Source organism: Xiphias gladius, chromosome 12 (assembly GCF_016859285.1).
Source record: "Xiphias gladius isolate SHS-SW01 ecotype Sanya breed wild chromosome 12, ASM1685928v1, whole genome shotgun sequence".
NCBI classification, from domain to species: domain Eukaryota; kingdom Metazoa; phylum Chordata; class Actinopteri; order Istiophoriformes; family Xiphiidae; genus Xiphias; species Xiphias gladius.
In genome coordinates this window covers 5,380,289-5,404,399 of record NC_053411.1, presented here as the reverse complement: position 1 = coordinate 5,404,399, position 24,111 = coordinate 5,380,289, and the positions used below count along the sequence as shown (strand labels likewise).

Genomic DNA, 24,111 nt, shown 5'->3' with positions numbered 1-24,111 from the left:
CGATCTCCCCGCTGGGAAACCTGAAGCAATCAGGAGGTGTTGATTGGTGTCCCTTTCGCTTGCCTGATCCGTCCTTTCCATTCTCGTCAACTCAGGTACTTCATATACATTTACCTGCTCTCGAACTCACCTACTCTCATTGCCATCCCTCATCAGTCCTCTTCCCTCTCTCCTTTTGCAATCACTATAACAGGTAACTCACTCCAATGCTCTCTTCTTTCTGTCTTTCACTCTACCCTGGATTCTTTTTATCCCATTACTGTGAGGTCTTCCACATCTCGCTGTCTCGCAATTCTCAAGGACCACTGAGCAAAACTGACTCATGCCACAAAGCAGAGAGCTTCCTTTACACCCTCAGTCAATGCATTTATAGTTACTAAAAAATTCCAGGTATTACAGGAAACCTGCTTGACATAGCTAGATTTCTCCTGGAAAAAACATGACTTTTTGGCAAAATATATGCTTACATACAACAACATATTCTAAGTCTAACTAAGTCGGTTTCCAAGTATATTTCACATTGGTAATGTTTTTAGTGTCTAACAGCTCAATATTAGTAAATGCTATTCAACATCTGTTGAGCATAGAGGCTTTAACACGTTATTGTAGATGAAATGTACTCATGAGCATAGCAAAACAATCCCAATAAATTGTTGGAAAGACGAATCAATACAGTATTGGTTTATCTCTTTCCAACCCCATTAAGCACATCTATAATGAGTTAGGTAAAAATGTATTATGGTACTGACCATGGGTCAGGTGTGAATTTCATTTTAGCTGCAATAATACAGAATCCAAATACAAGTGTGATAAAAAAATATTCAAAATCCTTTGAACATGACTGCAGTGAAGTGTCATCGCAAAGACACTCGATACGGAAGCCACTGCGTCAGGACATGGAGACCAGAGACATGACCCACAAACGGTGGATAAAACACTCTGTATCCTGTGGGCTCACACTCAAGCTCCATTGGTGGTGATTGATCTGGTGTGTGCGTCAGTGTGTGCGCACATAAGTGTCTGCCTGCTTGTGTTAGTTGTCAAGAATACCATGAGACTTACTGGGCAACTGATTCAGTATGTGTGCTTTATAAGTTGTGGGCCTGCTATTCCGATTGAATGGCCATTTTGTCATCACTTTGGCAAAGCCAGACCTTTGAACTGCTCAAATAAACTTCAGATGTGGTTGGTGAATCAGAGGTTTTGGGGGATCATTTGTCATTTTAATTCTCTAAAGCAGTGCATGAGGGGATAGGGAATCTAGTATTGGTTGTTGAGAAGTGATGCAAGTCTTATGTACTTGAATATCACATATGAGCTCAGTTTTGTATTACTATAACACTGGCTTGGGTTTGACATCTGAAAATGTGGGCCTTCTGCTTGCTGTGTGTTTGTGTGTGTGTTGGCTGCATAAGCAGAGTGACATGTGCACTGGTCTGTCATCCTCTGAGCGCTTGGCTCTCCTCCACCCGGCTGCACTGTCAGTCTCCGTAATAGGAAGGGAAAGCCGGGGCTAAAAGGCTGCTAATGGGAGATGACTAGGGAAACCTTAGCACCATCCTCGCTAACTACTAATTCAAAGTAATGAGGGAAGGGGGAAAACTCTGGTAATGCTAACACAAACCAGTAGCAGAAGAATTAACACCATCAGAGCTGATATTAACCACTCATTCAAACAAGAGAGAATGTGGCATTTGCTTATTTCAATGTGCAAAGTAATGAGACTGGAAAGATATTACTGTCCTTAATAATGGCTGCTGATGACACCAATTAGTGTGATAAGAATCATAATGTGAAGTGTTATTGATTCCCCAACAAGAGGTCCAATAAGAGGTCAGAGGACAAGGTCAGGCACCAAGCAGTGCAACCTCTCCTTGTTGTATCACTTTATCAAGGTGGATGTTTAAGGGAAAGGGAAGATAAGACTTTATCCATGGAAGGGAATAAGCATATCTTTCCTTTAAAACTGATGGTCATAACATAAACCTTAAGTATTGTTATATTTCCAGGAGTCAACTGTGTGTCTGTGCTGAGGAACATTGAGGATATCATTGAAAGAAAACTTTGAAATTGAAAGTCACACTGGGGAAATGCAACCAGTGGCTTTTACAAGCTTGCAACCCTATTAAAGGCATTCTTTACTAATGTGAACAATAAGGAATTTAAAGGTAAAAGTAAATTAATCACTGTCATTGTTAATGTAAAATAATCACTATAAATCAAATGTTATGGTCATTATGTTCTCTACTGCACTCAACAGTTATTCCATTTGTGTAAAAGCATTCTTAATTGATGCAATTATACGTGGGTGGATATGACTGAATTTTTGGCCTATTTTTTAACAAAGTTTTATTGTTTCCTAACATTAATTGCTAACTGCTAAGCACTTATAGAAAGAATTAGTGTTTAGTACCCACAAATAAACATGTAGAGGTAAATCGATTGTGAATATATTTCAGATGAAAATTAGTTTAATCTGCGAAATAGTAGTTTGAAGTTTGGAGGAACTAGGTACAGAGACAGATAGATGACAGATGAGAGAAAGAAAGACAGGGGGGAGTGCTAAAGATTAATGAACAGACGGGGCCGCTTGTAACGCAAGAAAATGAAGATGAACGATCACCAGGTTCAGGACGAACTGATCTTTTCATTAGGAAAAAAACAGGAGAAAAATGGAAAAAAAAAGATGAAGCAAGTGACAGATGAGGGAAAGAGGAAGGCTGATGGTGGTGTGTGTGTTGTGGCGCAAGAGGAGAGAAGAGGAGACAGATGAACTGATAGAGACGGAGACTGAGGGAGAGCTATTAGGGTTTGAGACATATGCATGGCAATGAGAGAGGACAAGAAGAGTCGTTGACGGATGGGAGGGCCAACGCAGGGGTACAGGGGAGGAAGAGAAGATGACAACAACTGGACGAGAGCATGAGATTGAAGAAGAGGCGGGTGGTGAAGAGGGCAGGAGTGAGATCACTGCAAGAGAGTAAGGGTTGAAGGACTAAGAGATGAGGGGAGCTGCCTCTTAGACAGCGAGAAAGAGAGAGAGGAAGAAGGGTCAGGGGATCAGGAGAGAAGAGGAAGGTGTATTCACTTGGACAGGCTGTCATAACGGGAGCTGACTGCTCACCCTGACGCTTTGAACTTGCCTGACCCACACTACTGAGGACGCAGGGGGCGGTGGAATGAAAGGAGGGTGTGGAAGAGGGGGATGAGGAGATGAGGACGAAGAAGAAAGAAAGGTGGGGATGGAAGGCAAACTGTGAGAGAAAGGAGGAGGCTTCACTTTGAACTACTCTGACCTCACTGGGTGAGGATGCCACGGAGACAGAGAGAAGTATAGAGGGGTGGATGAATGAAGAAGTAGGGTGGGCTTGTCTGAACTGATTTCCTTACTTTCAGGCAGAAAAGAAGGGTTGGAGAGACACTGGAGAGTAGGCGGTTTGTCTGGTCTGACTGTTGCCAGATTCACACTTCAGAGTAAGTTACATCAAATGTAACACATTCACATGCAGAAAAAGAACAGGTTTGCAAGGTGTTTGCAAACAAGTTGTAAATAGGAAAATATAAATGGAGTCAGTCAGTGTTGGACTCGTGGAAAAGATTCATTCCCCATTCATTACTCACAGCCCGATGATACAGGATTTTTCAGGGCGATACCGATATTAATATCTCAAGGAAGCACCTCAAATTCTTTTATTAAAGAACTATGGCCATAATGTGTAATGAGTGGGACATTTACAGTCAAAGAATCGCATGTCTGAATTGAAATTTCTTTTTACTTATCGGTCCACATACAGTAAATGTGAACACAGATACATAGTATAACAATGTATAATGGGTTTTACATCCTTGAGGATACAGGCATTTGAATGGGTTAAGGGTGGGACCCTAAAGAGCCTCTGTGACTTGGTGCCCAACCCTCTGGGATTATACATGTAGTTTTATCATTTAAAATGTCTGTTTGCAATGAAAGTGTCAGTAATCCTGAAGTATGTGTGGATATTTTTACGGGTTTCGGATGATCTGAAGAGATTTTTTTTTTGTACATATACGGTTTTCTAAATGTAATAGCTTATGTTGGAAAAAATCCAATCGTATATACATATATCTATCCATTTCACTTGAAATGTCTGTATCCCTGAGGATAAGTTGCCCAAATGGGGGTTTTTTAATTAGTCTTGTTTTAAGGTTTTTACATCAAGAAAATCATATACGGTAAAGTTAAATTATTGTTTTACTTATGGTTTTACTTTTAGATTATTATTTTACTCTTAACTGACAAATTTAATCAAAGTTTTATTGTAAGCTTAACTGTAAGTCAATACAAATAATGAACTTGTAGGTAATAAGTGGCTAAATCCTTTCAGGGAATTTTCTATGCATGCGATTTCTTGCTGTGATTCTATATAGTAGTTTTGCTTCCCAGTGGCTCTTCAGATTCAGATGAGCAGAGGGCCACAGTGAGGGCAATGTCCACAAATGCATCGTCACTTGGCTCTAACAAGTGATAGAGCACAACAAAATATGACATTGAAGTGTAGTTATATAGGTTGTGAAGGTGGTTGGTAATAATAAAGTGCTAATTACCCATTGTGACTTTTAGGCAAATGAACCAATCCCTTACAATACTGTGAAATGTAGTTGAAAGTGTGAAAAAGCTGGTAAGTGGACATTTGATGTTAGATTATTTTGTTACACAAAATGCAAATTGTTATGCAGAGTATAAATTGTGTGAAGTAGTTTGGCTGCAACTTTGAAACCACGTGTATAGTATCTGTGTGCTATACTCCGACTCTGGATCTTAGCTTGGAGCGTTTCCACTATTTATATTCACACAAACAGTTAAATCATTATTGTTTCAAACTCTTCTATTTTTTAAATGAGTGTTTACATGAAGGTTTGAGGGCGTTGTTATGCTTTAAAAATGATTTTGCGCTGTTTAAAAATCAAAAGCCCTATTATTATTATTATTAATAATAATAACCATTTCTATGTCCTTGCTGAGTTGGGCTCAACACTGCAACATTGCTAATTGTTCCTAATTATCACCAAGAGCTGCAATATACTATTTGTTATAATACAGTGGCGCTAACGACCAAATTTGCTGACAGCATCCTCTTTTATCTTAAAAAAACTCTAAACCCTCATCTATAGTGTAAAGACAGCTGCTTCAGTAGTTTTGACATTGTGCTATTCACCAGAGAAAGTTTTTTTTTTTTTTTTTTTAAATCTACAATCAACTGAAAAGTAACAGCTATGTTGCTGTCATCCTTTTCATTAGATAAAATCTATTGGGTACCCCAAATTCTCCATGGAATAAGTTAACCTTTCTAACTTTTTTCACAGACAAAGCTCAGTGCTGCATCAACTAAGAGAACAATGACTCATTATTATGGGGAAAATGAGAGTGGAGGGTGATGGCAGGATAAGCTTGTTTGATTCAACTTTAATCTGGTATTTATGGGAGCTGATAACAACAGTAGCAACTCTTCTTTTTTATTATAACTAATGATTAACTAATTAGACACCCATGAGAAAAATGACTAATTTAATTTCCTCCTTCCACAGACAAACTACTTATCTAAAGAATTAATTATATTTATTTCACAACTCAAAGAAAGATGAGGGCAGAATGGAAGGGGACATTGGCGGTGGAGTTACTTAGCTACAGAACAAGAAGAAGAAGAAGAACAGACACAACAAGGATGGAAGCAAGTAGAGGGAGAGCTGGGGAAAGGTAGAGAGGTGTGAAGTCACACTGAGGATTAAAAACAAGAGGAGGAAGGAGAGTGGGAGGCTGGCTGTAGGATGAAAAAATGGGGTGGGGCTGACTGAAGCTTTGAATTGAAGGAATTCCCGTAGGAGCTCTGTGCAGTTTTCATCACAAGAGAGGAGAAAGAAGATAGGGCCTCTCTCTGTCTATCTTCCATCACACACACACACACACACACACACACACACACACACACACACACACACACACACACACACACACACACACACACACACACACACACACACACACACACACACACACACACGAATATCAGTTCTGCCAGGAGATCTGCCACAAGGCAATATTGTATAAGTGTGTGAATAGACTTTTTTCACTCATGAATACTTATGGGACAGTACATAATCATAATGTTAGCTGCCAACCCCCCCCCCAGCTGTATCCATCTTCCTTGGGAGAAGTGGAGCAACGAGCTGAGGGGGGCAATCGAGAACCACCTGCTAGGAAATCAGTTTGGGAGTCAAGCTGTTCTTATACCATGAATTTGAATGCGCGCACACACACACACACACACACACACACACACACACACACACACACACACACACACACACACACACACACACACACACACACACACACACACACACACACAGGGCCCACACGGTATATGAATAATATTGGAGGTATAGGAGCTCCTTGGAGTATTTCACATCAGCTTTATTCATGTCATGCATTATCCATTGTATATCTAATGCATAATTGAACAGTGTAGTATGCTCCAAGTGTAAGAAGGCAAAACGTAATGCACGACACCTAAATGGTTTATGTCATGTTGGTTTTGAATGGGTTGTGTGCATGTTTGTGTGTGAGAGTTTGTGCACATACCAGCACAGCTTTCTGTATCAGCGGACTTGCAGTTAAGCTATTTTGAAATTAAGGCAGGCAGTAATATGTCTTGTTTCTAATTAGCTGTCAAAAAATACATTTCTTTAACTCCAAAGACAGTAATTTTTTGAGTAGCTGCTGAGATTTACAAACATGCAAGCAAGCCAAAAAGGAGGAATAAAATATATAACAGATAAATAAACAAATCTGCTCATCTTATTCCCATGTTAGGCCGCACTCAAGTTACCGCATTCATATTAAGGACGGGAGGTAAGAACATTGCCAAGTTGTCAGATCAGGCGCCAATTCCAATTTGCTTTTTCCACCACTGACATCTGCTCAAAGCCCTGTCGGAGCCAGCTCGTATCTGCAAAGTCACCCAGACATCTCACGTTTACATGTGTAAGGCAGCTCTCGTTGTTTGATCCTATTCTATTTTCTAAAATAATACAACAAATAGTCCCAACACGTTGTTCCTATACAAGGATATCACCTTTTGGATCTCCATGCATGTGCAGAAGACCAAATATATTATTCATAGAACTCAATGTTTTTTTTTCTGTCCTTTTTGTATTCTTTTTCTTTATAGTGAACAAATTAATGAGCAAATTTGTTTCTTACTAATTAGGAAGCTGGGAAACGTGCAAGGTGGCGAGGAGGGTCAGACAGAGTGAAGTAGATAAAGCTTTGAGGCGATGATGTGAGGAGGAATAAGAAGAAGACACGCTTTGTGAGCAAGAACAATTAAGAGATTTTGTGGGCCAGTATATATTCTGCAAACATAATCATACTCTCACCCCAAACCACAAATGATAGCAATTTATTCTCCTGGGTTCTAAAAAGAGAGAAGAGGCTTCTGAAGAAGGGCACAATAGAACCAACCAAGCTTCTGTACGCAGAGATCAGAGCGTGAACATGTTTAAGAACATGTATCAAAAGCTCATGTTAATGATTCAGATCCAGTATTGCATTGTATTGATGTTCTTCAAAAAACACTCGACATTATAAAACACAACAGTGAAAGTTATTCTATTCTCCACTTTTGGGTGCTGCGCCGGGACCAAATATTTGACACGCTAGCCCTTTAATCAGGGAAATTCCCGTCGAGAGGGAAGCTGGCAATGTTTCTTTGCTGGATGGTGTAGAAGCCACTGGATCATATATCACACAGTCTTCTTGTGGGTTAGACCCCGGGGTGCCACAGCACCACGGCTTCAGACAGTCACATAGCTGCGGGCTAGAATACATTACAGACAACTTTCTACTGAGTCTCAGTGGACAGCGGTGTATCATAATAAATGGAAGAAAGCAGTGACGTATACGAGACTGTGCTCCCCTATGATACAAGCACTTAGGTTATTTTTCATGAATTTCAGCATACAGCTACTTATAAAGAAGAGCTGTAAATAAAAGAGCTGTAAAGAGCCAGTATTTGTATCCTCAACTCAGATATAGTATCATCTTAGCTCCCAAATATATGTCGGTACTTTTCTAACTTAACCTGCAACCCCGTAAAATAATTTGGTATAGGTAATGGCATGCCGCTTGCCTTTGGAAGTAATGCTAGGTTTCTACTGTAGTTAGTGAGCTAGATGGCACGCTTACACTGAAGCAGATAAACATGCTGTTTAATCCGTTCCTCACACTTTTCCACTTGTATATTTGGATTTGGAGAGGCTTAAGTGATTCTGAGAATCACTCTTACTGAAGCCACATGCACATCAATTTGGCATGTGGAGAAATCCAAAGCTTGACAGGCCTGATATGCCAAATTACGCTTTCTTGTCGCAGGGTTTCATCTAGTATTGTACCTTATTTTGTTTGGGACCCCAAATCAAGCTCTGTGCATAAAGTCACGCACTCAAGCATTGTGTGTAAACAATTCCGTAGTCCACTGTTGTGGTCAGACAGTTGTGAGTACAGACATTGACAAAAGCCATGCAGAAGTCACAGGAGAGACCATAAGATGCTGTAAGGGGACGTGCATGCAAACATGTGCAAATGCATGCACATGACACACACGTTCCCTCATTCCTTCCTTCCTTTCTCTCTCAGTCTGACTACCGTGTGTGTGGGCATGTTCAGGGCTGCAATCAAACACATTACACCTACGTTATTGAAACGAAAGCTTGCAATAACTTTCGCATTTCATTCATGTTTCACTGTTTGTAGTAACTGCACAGCCGCAAGGTTTTGTGCAGTAATTTCAAGCAGTCATTTATTTGGTGCGCTTTGAAATGTTGTTATGTTCCAAAAATGTTCAGGAAATAGACTCACATGGAGAAAAAAAAAGCCCATTTTGACAGATAAGCTACAGCTTGTTGTGGCACCACTTTAGAGTTACCAAAGCTCGACAGATTACAGGGCTTTCCATATGAAAACATGAATTACTTTCAGTGTGTCTGTGTTTGTGCCCACGCGCATCTGTCCATGAGACAGCACTGTCTGAGGAACAAATGAACGTTCATTATCATCAGCCCGTCTTTGTTTCAGCCCAGCTGGGTTTGGGGGGGCATGTCAGGGTGGCAGGAAGCAAACGTGGGGAGTGGAAGAAGGATTCTCAGCCGGGCGCAGCCTTCCTTTTAGGTTAGCGAATGCAGCTCGTTTAGGCCGGCTGATTGGAAAAGGGTCGGTTCCTCGGGATAGGCTGGTTAATTAGTTAATTAGCTTTAGCAGCTTCCTAATGAGATGCCTACAGTGCTTCATCCTTGATCAGAGGAGGCGAGCTGGAGTAGCACAGGTGGATAGCACACATATACCCCCCTCCCCCCTCCCTACATATTCATAGCCCATTTCATTACCATCACATAAACTAACACCTATGCATAAATTCTTTAATACATTGAGCTGGGGAATATGGGCAAATGCACTTTCACACACTCATCAGGCACCTTAGAGAACAATGTAAGGTTTTAAGTTGACAGGACAGGTGTTGAAACAGGTCGGAAGTGAAGGTGGGCCAAGGTTCTCAAGTGAGTAAAATGAAATTTTAAGCTCTCTAATTCACAGCCTGGCTTAAAGTAAATTAACAGGACCACATTTGCACACGTCTACTTGTGTATGTGTGTGTGTGTGTGTGTGTGTGTGTGTGTGTGTTTGTAAAATTGAGTTAATTTATAAACTACAAGAGACAGTCTTTCACTGTCTGTGTGTGTTTTGGGCTAATGACTCTATAACTTGGCCTCTGTGGGGAAGAAACAGGTGGAGAAGAAAAGTGTCTGTGTGTGTTTGTGTATGTGTGTGTGTGTGTGCTCGAAAAACTAGCCGAGAGGTGGCCTGGCTGGGGAAGGGGAGTGGCCGGAACTGTGGCTATTCTGTGGATGTGGATCTGTGGACCAGAGAGGAGGTGGAGCAGCAGAGGGGAGCAGGTGTAGCCTGGCTCGCATACTGCTCACATCATCTGTTACTGGGCCATCGAGTCTGCATGGCCAGCCTGTGCTTGGCATGGGTTTGTTTGTGCATGTGTGTGTGTGGAGAAGAGCAAACTGCACGGATGAATGAACTCCATTTCTGTCACTACTTTCCCTGCGCTCTCCTCAGTTTTCCTTTGTCCAACTCCCTCTCCCTCGGCCCTCTGCTGATTCATTCAATTATGTGTGTGCGCATGCAACTGTGCGTGTGTGCTCGTGTCAGGTGTCCTATCGCCCCAGCCATTATCATGCTTTTTCTCCTGTCAATCACGGCTGCCCTGGCCAACCATGGGGTTGACACCAGGCAGTCCTGTCCTTGACCTCAGCCTCTGTATGTAGCAAATTATTTGTATTACCATTCATATTGCCTGTGCGTTTGTTTAAGATAGGAGAGGAAGTGAACATCTGACATGGGTAATGGAGTGCGCACACACACTCTCCTGGCCACAGGTGCTGTGTTAGCCAGGCTTGATGGATTAATGCAGTGGTGATGGCAGGGTGGAGATAAAGGAAGAGTGAGGGTTAGCAGAGAGCCGTGGGAGAGGAGGGAAAAGGGGTGATGGTGCCCAGCTGTGCCACAACCCAAAGCCTCCTCCAAGGGAGAAGGACCAAGGGTTCAACAGCTGGAGCTCCAAGATGATCTGGTGCCTCTGGAACCAGAGGGATGTGGCAACAGAGCAGGCTGGCATGGAGAGGCACAGGCTGGAGCAATGGGCTGAGGAATTAGCAGGCAGTGAGTGGAACAAGGAGGAAATGATGCAAGGAAAAGCAGGGATAGTTTTTAGACTTCGCTTCAAATACTGTCATAACTGCTGTCCAGGGTGCTGGATCCGGGGCCGTTCTGGGCATTCCCCGACATTCGCGCCAGTGGGCAGGAAGGAAAACACACTGACCCACACACAGTGAAAGACTGTCCATTGTAGTTCATAAATTAACTCAAATTCACACACACTCAAGTATACATGTGTGCAAATTAGGTCCTGTTAATTTACTTTGAGCCAGGCTGTGCTATATTGCACATTATGCTTCAAATTACTGTCATAATCTCTGAAAACATATATATATGTATATATATATATATGTGTTATCATGTTGAGTCATGGAAAAGTTCCCTCTACTCTGATGTTTTGGCTGCTCGGGGCCAGTGGAACATCAACCACAAACATCACCACTAAATCTTATCAGGGGTATTTGTATTTACATATTAGTTGGAAGTACTATTTAACAGCAACACAGGTAGAGATCCATTGCAGCAGAGGCAAAGAGACTGACAGCAGCCTCTGCACACTAAGACGTAATAAAGCCACACAATGTGGCAATTTGTGAGGGGGAGGTATGAAAAACGTGAACAATTTACACACTTCTGTAAGAGTGTACCTTAAAACAAGCAAGCACACACATAGGGTCTACAGTGCAGTGGAATATTAAATCTACAAGACTCTAGTATCCTGATGCTACATGTTGTTTATTATATATGTGTTTTAGCTGCATCCAAAGAGAGCTCAAAGGCTGTTAGTTTTAGTCAAGAGACACAAACATCATGCCGCGACGCAGCAGATTCCAGCCCAAATACTGGCGGCTTTTCTTTGCTGCTCATGTATTTACACTCACTAACAGCCTGTTCTTATGAGTGTCAGTCTGAATGTAAAGATGCATGGGATGCTATTTTGGCTCCCAAAACAACTCCGTCATCCCTGTGAGAGAACTGAGTCCCCCAGTTAGCCCAATAGCACAGTGAGATGATTCAAACGCCTGTCATCCCTCCGTAATGATGATCCATCCCCTGCTATTACCAGCCTATGGTTCCTCACTTACAAAGCTGATTGTTTGACATGTGAAACATACATCAGCATAATCTGCCCCATAACTCAGGGTTTTAACAGAACGCCCACAGCCAGCCAAGGGAGGGGGTAGGGGGGTTAAATGAAAGAAGAAATCAGCAGAGGACAAACATGCGAGGAAGAGGAGCAGAGATGAAGCACAAAGAGAGAGGAAATGTGAGTTGAAAGAGATAGAGAAAGACCGATAGGAAAAAACAAGAGAAAACAAGAGAAACATTGAGCTATAGATCTCCACTGGTGTGCAAAGAAGCACACCAGTGGAGGTACGCAATCATACATTTTTATCTGACCCATGTCTTTTTCTATCCTCAGTGAACCAAACTGGAACATCTGCTTTGTCTTTCATTTGCCTGTCATTATGTCAGCCACGTCCGCTTTAATACGCTGCACATAACATTGTTAGCTGTCTATTCCGAATAGCACAAAAAGATGCATTTCACTGTCTCCGCAGCATGTGAAACTGACCATAATGCTTCAAGATATACAGCATAAAGAGCACTGAATGGAGATGTCATAACAGTTACTCTGGGCCCCAGATTGTCCACTGAAAGCTAGAAAAAATGAAGATAAAAAGTGTAATGATCTACTACTTTCCCCCCATATTCTGGTACAAGATTCTCTTACCTTTCTATGATTTTCCATAATTAATGGGATTATGGGCCATGATAACTTTGCACGTAAGAGCTCTGTTGTAGAAATTTGGGAAAAACAATTCAGGGAAAACAAGCATAACAGAGCCACTTAAAGTTGCCCCCCAAGTAGATCCCTATGCAATCAGCTACACTAGCTCATCCATTGGATTTAGAGACAAGCATCCGAAATGAGAGGTGTGAAAAGTTTCTTTGGAAAGCCTTAGGAGTGTCGCACTGCTTGACCAAATACACTTCTTTCTGCCTTTCCAGAATCTCTAAAGACAGAGGCCCAGGTTGATAAATACTTATTGCATGCTTAAGGAGGCAAATCATTTCCACTGCAGCTGAGCTCGAAACTAACTAATGCGATAAATATGTTGAACTTGTTATAAAATACATCAGTTCTGGTAACTGTTTTTGATGTTTAAACCCTGAGCATTAAGTTTTCAAGCATTTAATACATTTTCAGACTGCTTTTAAAGTGGAGAGACACCATATTCGTAAGGTTTTATTTGCATACTCTGTTGTGAATCATTGTGAGAGAGTGTGGTCTTTTTGAAAATGACAATGTTAACCAAAATGACAAGAGTCTGATCTATTAGTACATATATTACATGTTTGTATTCGTGTAACTTTTCAAAGGTTCTACCTTTGGTTGTACAGTAGTGTCCCACAGGCTGAACAGTGGGTGGTAGGGGGTTAAATTTACCCCATCCCTTTGGTCTGAAATACACCTCTCAAAATTCCAAGGCATTAAGGAAATTCCATAACTACTGGGAATAATTTCTTAATGGGAATGAGGCCAATACTGATAGAGACAGATACCATTGTTGCAGTATATAATTGTACTCCACAAGCTCCTGAGGGTGTGAATCTATAGGAGGAGAGAGCAGAGGAGAGGGTGGGAAAAGAGACGGATGTGAGGGAAAATACAGGAGGAGGAAATAAAGGAAGGTAACAAAGTAGGAGGTCTGTCAGGTGAGAGAGTATTAAGACCACGGACAAACAGAGGAGAAACAGCATCTAGGGAGTGATTCAAGCAAAGCTGTGAGAGCTGTCTGAATACATGCCTGTGAGTGTGTTAATGTGCGTGTCACTGCAGGAGGGCGTCTGTATGCATCTTACTTGCCCATGGGATTATGTGTCAGTCAGTCCGTGTGTGTGTGTGTGTGTGTGTGTGTGTGTGTGAGATGCAGGCTAGCTGATGTGCTAATCCCCTCTCAGAAAACAGTGGACCAACCTGTCCTCTATCTCAAAGTCACAGTCTATACAACCCAACAAACACTCAGTTAGCAGTGTGTGAGGCAAAGCCATTTTAAGGAGAATTCATCCCGAGAACAAAAAATTCATGCCTGTGTGTGTATTTGTGTGTGTGTGTGTGTGTGTGTGTGTGTGTGTGTGTGTGTGTGTGTGTGTGTGTGTGTGTGTTTATTCAGTCATTGCACTGAAGAGATGTCTCAACATAACATACAGAGTACAGAGCATATAGGATAATTGTGCTCTAGATGAATGTCTGCTCTAATGCACACTCAAAAGCAGCTCTGCAGGTTTTATTTTTAGCATCACAGGCAAATGCAGCCCCTCTCCCCCTCTCATTCCTCCCCCTCCCCCTGCTCTCTGCCCTCTCTCTCATCTCTCTTCCACTGTCACTTCTCTCATCTCTCAAAATCTCTCACCGTTTTGTGTGTGTATCTTGGCCGCAGCATGCACACACACACACACACACACACACACAGCTCCTGCTGCGTACAGTATGTCGATGTAAGTGTTGCAGCACCAAAAAATGCTCGAAGCCTTGTACGGCTCTGTTCCACCTCTCTGCTCTCATCATCATTGTTAATGTCTGAATGAATGCATAGTTCCACTTTCATCTCTCTCCTGCTCTTGTTCTCCCTTTCCCGTGTCTCGCATTGGCAGCAGAGGGATATAAAAAGCTCAATGGGGTGGAGGTGACGTGTGTACTGTAAGCATGTCTGTCGCTAAGGCAGCCAAGGCAAGGTCAAGGGCTCAGTGGCCAGGCTAAGCTTTTCATTACATATTTTACTTTACAGAATTCCCTGCAGAGACCTTGCTGTAGACCGCCTGCTGCTCCTTCCTGCCCCTCCACCACCACTTCAGCCACGTCTGCTGCTGGAAAAACCTTGCCTGTCGTGGATGCAGACAGGTAAATTTCCATATTAGCATACAGATAGAGGCAGGCGTGTCCTGCTATGGGAAGGATTCTACAGTGGTTAACATTGGCGTGGCGCTGGCAGGGCTGGAGAGGTGGCTGTCAAATGAGCGTGTCAGTGGAAACGGAGAGAGAGAAGATCATATCTCTATCATCAGCCACATGGAAAAAATATTGAGAAGGTTGATTTCTCTTCCCTTGACCTCTATTACTGCGATTCCTGTCTTTCTGTGCTTGATTTCTTTTCGTTTTTTTATTAAGTGCTCTCATATAAGGTCTATGCAGGTAAAGCCTAGAGGAAAGAGATTAGCAGTGAGAGTGTGCAAGAGACAGAATTTATTTACACAGTTTACACAGTAAACGTAAATCTAAAGTGACAAATTGTTAAATTACTGTTTTTGAATGAAAAATTGAAAGAAAAAAAAAAGTCAAATAAGGAAATGATTACAAAAATATGTCAAGACCAATGCCTTCTCTCAAGACATGAGTCTTGGAACTATTTGTACCACAGGATACAGGAAAAGGCAGGAAAAGGGGAGTAGAGCTGGAGTCTGGGGTGAAGGAATAGCAGGGCAGTTGACTTATTTGTCTTTTATGCCAACAGCAGCGATGGGAAGTGGAGAGTAAGACCAGTCTGTTTTTCTCAATTCAAATCAAATTTAAAAGGATTAAGGGAGGAATATGCTAATGTATGGCATTCATCAGTTGGTGTGCGTAAGGTTCATTCAGTATACTACTCTGCTGTATGCACATGCTGTGCACTTCCCTATCTTCTGTATGAATGTCATTTCAAATTGAGAATGTATTCATCAAAACTGTGGGCCCTTTTTATTTTCATCAACTAAAATCCATTTCATCTATTCCATAATTTAGGCTGTATCAAGGATATTTTGACATCCAATAGAGATTTTTTTCTTACCTAACTCCACAGAGAGATCAGAAGCCAGGGTCAGTCAGAGGAGTTCTGTGTTGTGCTCAAGAGCTCAACAACACTTAAAAAGGTGGATCCTCAACGCCACAGAGGCTTAAACCAGGCTACGCCAGTCACAACTTAGGTAACCTTGCTGACATTTAAAGGATACACATGGAGACTGTCTATATTTTCTTTCACTTTCAAACAAATCTTGTGAAAAGACTAAAACCACCATTGAATTGTCTGTGCAACCAAAGCCTGACATATCTTACTCCTCTGTGGGTGGCTACAGCTCCCTTGTTGTCCAAAAACTATTAAAATTATATGAGACACACTGTTGTGACAAGGGATGTGTTCCTTCATTACAATGTACATGGACACTGTGGTTTGTTTTGAGTCAGTCCTAGTGCTGTTCAGTGGTGGGGGGCTAGTGGGAGCGCCACTCACCCAGTTCCCAGGTAGTACTCTTAACCCCCATCACCCCGCATGTACAGCATAAAATGTGTATGTGTACGATTTTTGGCCAGTTAGCCTTCTCCTCGGGAAAATGGTGCAAAGCATTTTCCCTGTGGCTCACTGGTTAAACCAACTGCTCCTAAACCACAAGGTCTGGAGTTCAAACCCCACTTCAGTCAATATCCTTATGGTTTCACAAGGATACTCCTACCACTGTCTTTTTTAGTTCACTGACTTTGCATTTGGAGACGGCTGATGTGAGACTTCTAACCAAGAACACCCACATTTTCTTCAATAGTGTTTTCATTACTAGTTTAACTTGTGTGGGAGCAGTGTGTGTTCTGAACAGTTCTGAAATAGACTTTCAACAACCAGATTTCAAGTCCAGTAGCAGAGAACTTACAAGTTGTTTCCAGATACAGTATGGGCAAGACATGTTTTAGAAGACCAGCTTTAAGTCTTAATTAGCAGCAGCGCATTGAAATGAACTCAGCTCCAGTTGTAATTATTTATATGATCAGGGTTATTAAATACACTGCTAAATTGAAAACACACTGCGACACAAAACCTTGCAACCCTCACAGTAATTTGTGGTAGGCTTAGTGGGTCAAGACCAACCAATTTAATTTTTGCAGTGCTGACTGAGGCTGCAAAAGACCACACCAGTCAACCTACAAACGAAGCTATAACATCCAATATGTGCAGGAGGGGTCGGACAATTGAAGATAAACTCGAAGATCTCGCAGAAAGATACCATTTCTGTCTGCACACAAACACAGACAGGCACAAAATGTTGAGTTTACATTTCACATGACCACATCGGGCTTCTGTATCAGTAATTCCCGCATTGCCCCTCCAAATCAGCATGTCAGACTGCTGAAGCAAGAACACAAACGCAGCAGGAACCTTTTGCAGTGTATCCACAGAGCAGACACTAGTATGTATGAATGCATGCAGCTTTCCCCCTTGACTCAATGAATGTGATGAGAGTGTCACAGATAGGGCGCTGAAAGCAGAAAATGCAAGCGATGCCAGCAGACTACAGGAAAAAGAGACAGATGTAAAGATGCTGGGAAAAAATGAACAATTTCACAAGAGATTAATAAGATCCAGTCCCACCTAATTCCTATCTAGTGACAGACAGCAATGACATAGTAATAATCTGAGAGATTTAATACTTTACCATTATCTCTTTTCTTGGTTGATACCAATGCTGCAAAGAGTTTACAGGAGCAGCTGCTGATACATCTGTCTCATTTTATTGTCTTTGAAAACTGTACTTCTGTTAGTAAACCACTTATTTGGCTTCCCTCTGAACAGGATTGTTTTTATCCATCTAAAACTCTACATACTAACCTCAAGTTGGGATAATACAGTCAACAGTATGAGTCGTGCCGTAAGTTTTGGCCTTATTATTTAGCCCGGTGATTAGCAACAGTTAAAATTTGGATTCAATTATGAACAGATCAGACCGAAAAAATTCATATATGTGATGCAGTCCTTTAAACCGCATTAAACGAGAATTTAGGTGTATTACATCCAGGGTCTTACTTTCATACATTTGGCCATAAATTCAGTTATGATAACATTGCACTCACCAAAGTCATTCCTAGTCAGTTTAGTCTGATTATTGAAATCACTTAATTTTTGGAGGTAGAAGCACACCCGAATGGTCGATAATAATGCCCTCATTGCACAGGATAATGTTCGGCAAGTCTATGGCAAGTCCAGCAGATCAAACCTGAGGCAGAAAATCAGTTTTCTATTACAATAAAATCACATAAAATGGGATTTAGTTTTAAATGATTTCCTTTTCAGAAAAATCATCATGTCCCCAGATGTTAGAAATTAACTTGGTGAGAACAATGTTATTTTTATTAACAGGAAATATCACCATCTACAAGAACAAGACCCGCATTGGATAAAACCAAAAAAAACCGAAATGATACTGTAATGGCCTTACAAGAGCTCAGATAGAGCACTGAAATATAAAAGCAAAGAAACACATCCCTGTCACACACTGATTTCCTGGCAACTTCGTGGATCTCTGGTAATCGTCACATTTTAGATTGCATTCCAGCAGAAATGCTGATGACCTCAATAAAGATGCATTGAAAAGCTAACACTGTAGGTAATTACATGCAAATGAAAATCGGCCATTGTAAAGGCTGTGTAAGTGCTCCAAAAAACAACATAGTAACGTCCTTCAAAAAAGAAACAAAACAAACCAAAGTGATGCAGCCTATTTAGAAAGAGCTTCCAGGAGCCCGCTCTCTCTTCAGCTAATGAAATATCTAATGCAGTTAGTTTCTTTTATTTAGCACCTGCCTCCTCAGAGGCATGTTCCTCCTCTCCAAGCTAAATTACTTGGTCTCAATGGAGCGAGACAGAGCGCGGTGAGTAACAAAGTGGAGAAGTCGAGTGTATTTTCGGGAAAAGGATGATGAGCTTGTGCTGGAGAGCTATGGTGACCGATGGTACTCGTTTTGTTTCCAAACCCTGACTATGGCAGATCTCACAGCGGCCTGAGCAGGCAGGTTACAGGTTGCACTCGGCCTGTAAAGCCACCTTAACTACTTTCCAATCCCTCACTTTCACTGTGCTGTGTCTGATAGTAACATCTCAAATGTGTATCACGACCAAGCCTTCTCCAAACAAAACACTCTGTAAAGCCGTTTTACTTTTTACTATCCTTGCTCTTTGTAGAGTGAATTATACAGCTACAAAACAGGTTGGAGGCACCGTGCGAGGGCATGCAGTTAAAATGAAGAGTTGTGAGGTGCATTTCTGTGTCAGTTAAAATGCCAGATCTGTATCTGATTTGCATGCTTGCTCCCGTTCACTCTCATAAAGGGCATTCTGGAGAGTTGCCGGCAAAGTATAACCAGTGGACAAATAAATAACAGAGTGGTGGTCGCATGGCAAAAAGGTTGAAGGTGGTGCAAGGTCATGAACCTGTTTCAAGTATAAGGTATAATATCTACCTGCTGAACTGATATGATTACCGAAACAGATAAATACAGATCATGCACAAGTCACTAATCTCTAAATAACTCCCACTGCTTGTAATAAGTAGATGCTGGATGCTAGAAGCATTTTGTGATGTGCATCTAAGTAAATTTTAATGATAATGGAGTTACTTGACAAGATTATGAAAAGACTCAGGACTATACCCACATCCAGAACATAAAGTTGTAAAACTAATCATTAGAACCGTGAAAAAACACAGCAAATATTAAGTTTTTGTTTTTTCTTATAAAAATGAAATTATGTTTTGCTTTTTTCTACACTATGAAAAACGGTCTACTGTTATTTATCTGTATTAATCTGTGATGTGCTTATTAAAGAAAAATCTAGTATTTACTGTTGTTTGGTGTTTGTGGGAACTACACATAAATACAGTGCTTTTTTTGGTGGGGAGGTTGCAATGTGAGGGTTTATGGGAAACATTTACACAATCAGAGAGCTTAGACTAGAATAATCAACAAAGGAAATCCATAAGAAAGTGAGCTCTCATGATCAACGCATGCACTGGCTGTCATTAGATTGATGAATTCCATTGATGTCATCCACCACTGACTTAATCAATGCAGAAAATAGAAGAAGAGCCTGCTGAGAGAAATCGACTTGTACGAGCGTACGGATGACTATTGTGTGTTTAGTAGAATGGCGGGGAGTGAATAAGATCTTAGATGTGTCGTATTACTGTGGGATAAGGTGTGTCACTGCGATCCATGTGTGTCTGAGCAATTTTATTAATGTGAAGAAAGTATACAGGCCACCTACCGAGTACACCGAGCCGGTAGTTCATGGTCACCACAATCACGTTGCCGTACGCAGCGAGGACGCTGGCATCAAACATGTTTCCAGTGCCTTCCATGTAGGAGCCTCCATGAATAAACAGCATGACAGGCTTCTTCCTGCGGTCACGAATATCTACACACGCACACGCACGCACGCACGCACACGCGCACACACACACACACACACACACACACACATTAGAAAGCAGGGAATAGAGAGCAGAAAGGGAGAAAAGTCAATAACTGTATTTATGCCTCTCATATTCTCTTTGATCACACATTGTGTTAGCCCATAATATACTGAGCAAACAGCAAATTGCCCAGCTGGATGAACACAGTACCCTATCAGAGCCTAAGAACTAAACTGTTCCTTGCAGCTGGATGTCAGCTCTTAAAAATGTGCTTGAGGTAATTTAGATTTCAGGGAATGATTCTAGCAAGAGGCAATAAGAAGAGATACCCCCGCTGGAATCTAATCAAATGTTTCCTGGTGATTAAAGCAATAATGTTTCAAGAAAATCACTGGGTAGTAGTGCGTATTAAAGCTAACCTGTATATCACCGAATTTGACTGTCTTTATTTCATGCTGAGGCTCAGATTGACCAGCACTGATGCTATCCCAAGCACAGTGCACAAGAAAGTGCAGGTGTTATTGTTCCCACCTGGGAACACCTGGGTTATTTACTAAATTAAAGCATGAAAGTGAAGGCTGACACAGGTAGTTACTTGAAACTGAGAAGGTACAAATGTGAAGACCAAACAATGTGCACAACAGCTCTTTTACTTAAGAGCTTAAAGTGTTGGTGTCAAAGTTCACCCCAAAGAGCTCTCTGATACAGAGAGATGTTTTAACAGCATGCAAAAAGGCACTTTGGGACGACATAGCAAACGCACTGAAAGCAACTGGGCACCACAAGCACAATTTACATGTAAAAAAGCACCAGTATAACATGAAGACACATATTAAAACCAAACCTGTAGGAGTAATGGATATGTCTAAAGAACATTCTGTGCACAATCAACAGATAATGAAAGGCCACTGGCTCTTAATACATCATGTCTGCGATGAATTTCCATAATTTCCTTGTTTTATTTTGCACTTTGAAACTTGGAACTCCCGTGAATGCAAATTGCAACTTGCCCTGAGCAGCAGGAACAGCTATATCTACTTATTTCTAGGTCAATTCCTGTGGGGAATCTCTAGAAAACACAGTTTTCTGGGATGCTATCATTTTGCACTGGCACAAATTGTTAGCAGATTCTGCCTTGAGGTAAAAAAATGGAGAGATAATAGTAAATAGATAAACGTTTCACACAAAGATGCAATTTCTGTGTTGTGTTTCAGACAAGACAGCACAAAGTTTAGGTTTGGATTGGTTCTTGTGAAATACAGACTGTCAATCTCTCAATTTAAAAAGTCTTATAGTGTACATTTGTACAATGGAGTGACTTCACCTAAACGTGACTTGAGAATCATCTGTTATTAGTTGTCTTTTTCTCTTATTTGAAGGAGTTATTTTGCTTTTTAGATGCATTGCATGAATTCATTTTTGCTTGAACATATTTAAAAAGCGTCCAACCACTTTGGATTCATGTTTCCACTTCAACAAATAAACTGAACATCCCACAAAACACTCTGTAAATATGGATATGTTGGGGGAGCTGAGGGTGTTTAGTAAAACGTTAATTGAAATTCTGGCATCATTCCTTAATAAATGCATTCAGATAATTTCAAAATGCATCCAGTCAGTGTCAGTCATGAGAGTTTTCAACATACGCCTGTGTGTGCGTGTGCAGGATGGTCCCTGAGGCGGCCCTCGTTGGCCTCTGAACCAGTCTCCCAGCTGACTGAGAGCAACGATACTGCTACCTGCCAGGAGCCTAGAGTAGCATATGGCACACAAGACTCAGAACTGTGGCACAGTGACAGCCCCTGTTGGCTTGTGTGTTTGTGTGTGTGTGTGTGTGTGTGTGTGTGTGTGTGTGTGTCTGTGTGTGTGTGTGTGTGTGTGTGTGCCCGTCCGTGTGTAGGCCTGGAGATATGAAAGAGCAGCAGCGCAGAACAACCACATAAATAAAAACTACAGGAAGTTTTAGAAGGGAAGAGAGATGGTGGGTGTATTCCCTTTGAAACCTGTTTATATATACACAGTGGGAAGACCTTTGGACCCCACTGTGTGTGTGTGTGTGTGTGTGTGTGTGTGTGTGTGTGTGTGTGTGTGTGTGTGTGTGTGTGTGTGTGTATGTGAGAGAGAAAGAGAAATACCTGTTAAAACATGCATCAAATGTTTCACAAGGACCACACACCCTAAAACAACAGAGACACACTAGGGCATCACACACACAGCCATACACATACACAGCCATGACGCTAAAACCAGTGCATCAAGTCAGACAGACACACTCACACTGGGGAGACAAAAATTTACAGGCAGCTGCAATAGAAAGTCGCCATGGCAACTGCTTCACCTCGACTTGTATCCGCCTCTCCTCCCTCTCTCTCTGAGTCTCTCCCTCCCCCTACATGAGACACTCTCACGTGGACAAAGTCTCATTCACTGTTGCCGTGGCAACATATTGCTCTTGTGCATCTCTAACGCCGCGATGCCCTTCCCCACGTCTCTACCCGAATCTCATTTCATTAGCGGCAAATGACCACATACTCACTTCCCACACACACATATCTGTAACCTGCAGACTGACAGCTCCTGGCATCCTGGGAGACAGGATGCAGATGCACTGATGTACCCACCCACTCCCACGGGAGACACAAACACACACACACACCGAGCAGGCTGTCACAGCTGACCTGTAGACTCTGTGTCCATGGATCAGTTACAGGGCGAATCGTTCTGGCACAGTGACAGATAGGACTGAGGCCCTCAGGGGCTACAAGCTCTCTCTCTTTCTTTCCTCCTCTCCTGTCTCTGACTTTGTTGTGTTTCTTTCACAACTAAACTATAGCATCCGATGCCTACAGATGGGCCAGTGTTCAGCCACAATAGATCCCCATGTGGGATAAACTCCTTCCAAAGCTTATTGAAAAAAAACAAAAAAAAACAGTAACCCACCTATGGTTCCATCATTTATCCCTTAAAACATGCAAATTTTATGCAGCAAGGAGCTTCAAAATCTAATCAGTTCATTAGCTCTACTGGGAGAACCTGTGGCGTATGTTTAATATTTGTATCATTTGTTTTCATGTTATTTTGTTCACAACGTGCCTATAAACAAACAAAACAGATGCCGCATGACAACATGATGTGCTGTGTACTGTGCACTGTACCATGGAGGCAGTCTGGGAAATGGGACAGAGTCCAGGATATACATACAAAGCCGCAACAAATCCTAGACATCCTAGGCTTGATTATCGGCAGACGGTAAACACTTCCACGCAGACATGAGCTGATACACAGAGAGGCTTACTCATAGTGACATGGCAGGGCAGGCACTGAAGGATGGCAGAGCTACAGCAACAGGTCAACATTGTAATGTACATAATCTTTACTCAAGTACTTTACCTCATTACATTTTTAAGGGGACTAAAATGGTTTAAATGAGGCATGCATGCACTCCAGTGTTACTGTTTGTAATTTTATCTAATTGATACTCTCAGCGAAGACTCTCCCACAGCTGTATCATAGTTGTATTAACTTACTGCCAATTCAAACCTTGCCCCCTCACATGAAATGCCTTTCATTTGTAAAAAGGTTGTTTGTTTTTTTTTTTACCTGAGTAAAGGATCAGAACGCTTCTTTCCTCCACTGCTGCCTGCAAACCTCGAACAAATACATACGTGAATTGCTGCTGATAAGAAAGCTGACAGGCTAACAGTCAGGCTCTGTTCCTGTCAGAATCAAAACAGCACCTCAACAACAACACAAAACAAAACACTTAAGACAAAATAGCGGTAATGATTAGCTAAAAATGAAAAGGTGAACAAAATCAAATACCTGAACAATGCCACTGAAAAAACTGGATCTGTTCAGCAAACACAAACAACAGCAACAAAGACAAGGCAAGATGGCAGAGAGCAGCTGAGGACTGGTACCCCGAGGAGCTTAGCATGGCTGCTGATCCTTTCAAGCAGAACGGAGACAATGAGATGATTAGGCCTAAACTTGTGTCGAGTGTTCCAGTTTAGCACGCCACCCACCGCTGCCCTCAGAGACGCCACCCTCTGGTCTCCTGATGAGACGTGGGTCTTCATCTCCACTGCATTATCAGCTGGCTGATTAGTCATGGGGATGGAGTGTGGTCTGCTGCG

General features: G+C 41.8%; 1 protein-coding gene across 1 annotated transcript in view; it reads right to left on the bottom strand.

Annotated features, from left to right (window-relative positions):
• nlgn2a (neuroligin 2a) overlaps positions 1–24,111 on the bottom strand; it is a 173,044-nt gene that overhangs the window by 41,049 nt on the left and 107,884 nt on the right. Inside the window, exon 5 of the mRNA XM_040140913.1 lies at positions 19,828–19,977. Coding sequence (XP_039996847.1) covers positions 19,828–19,977 — 150 coding nt within the window. The remainder of the gene's footprint in view (positions 1–19,827; positions 19,978–24,111) is intronic.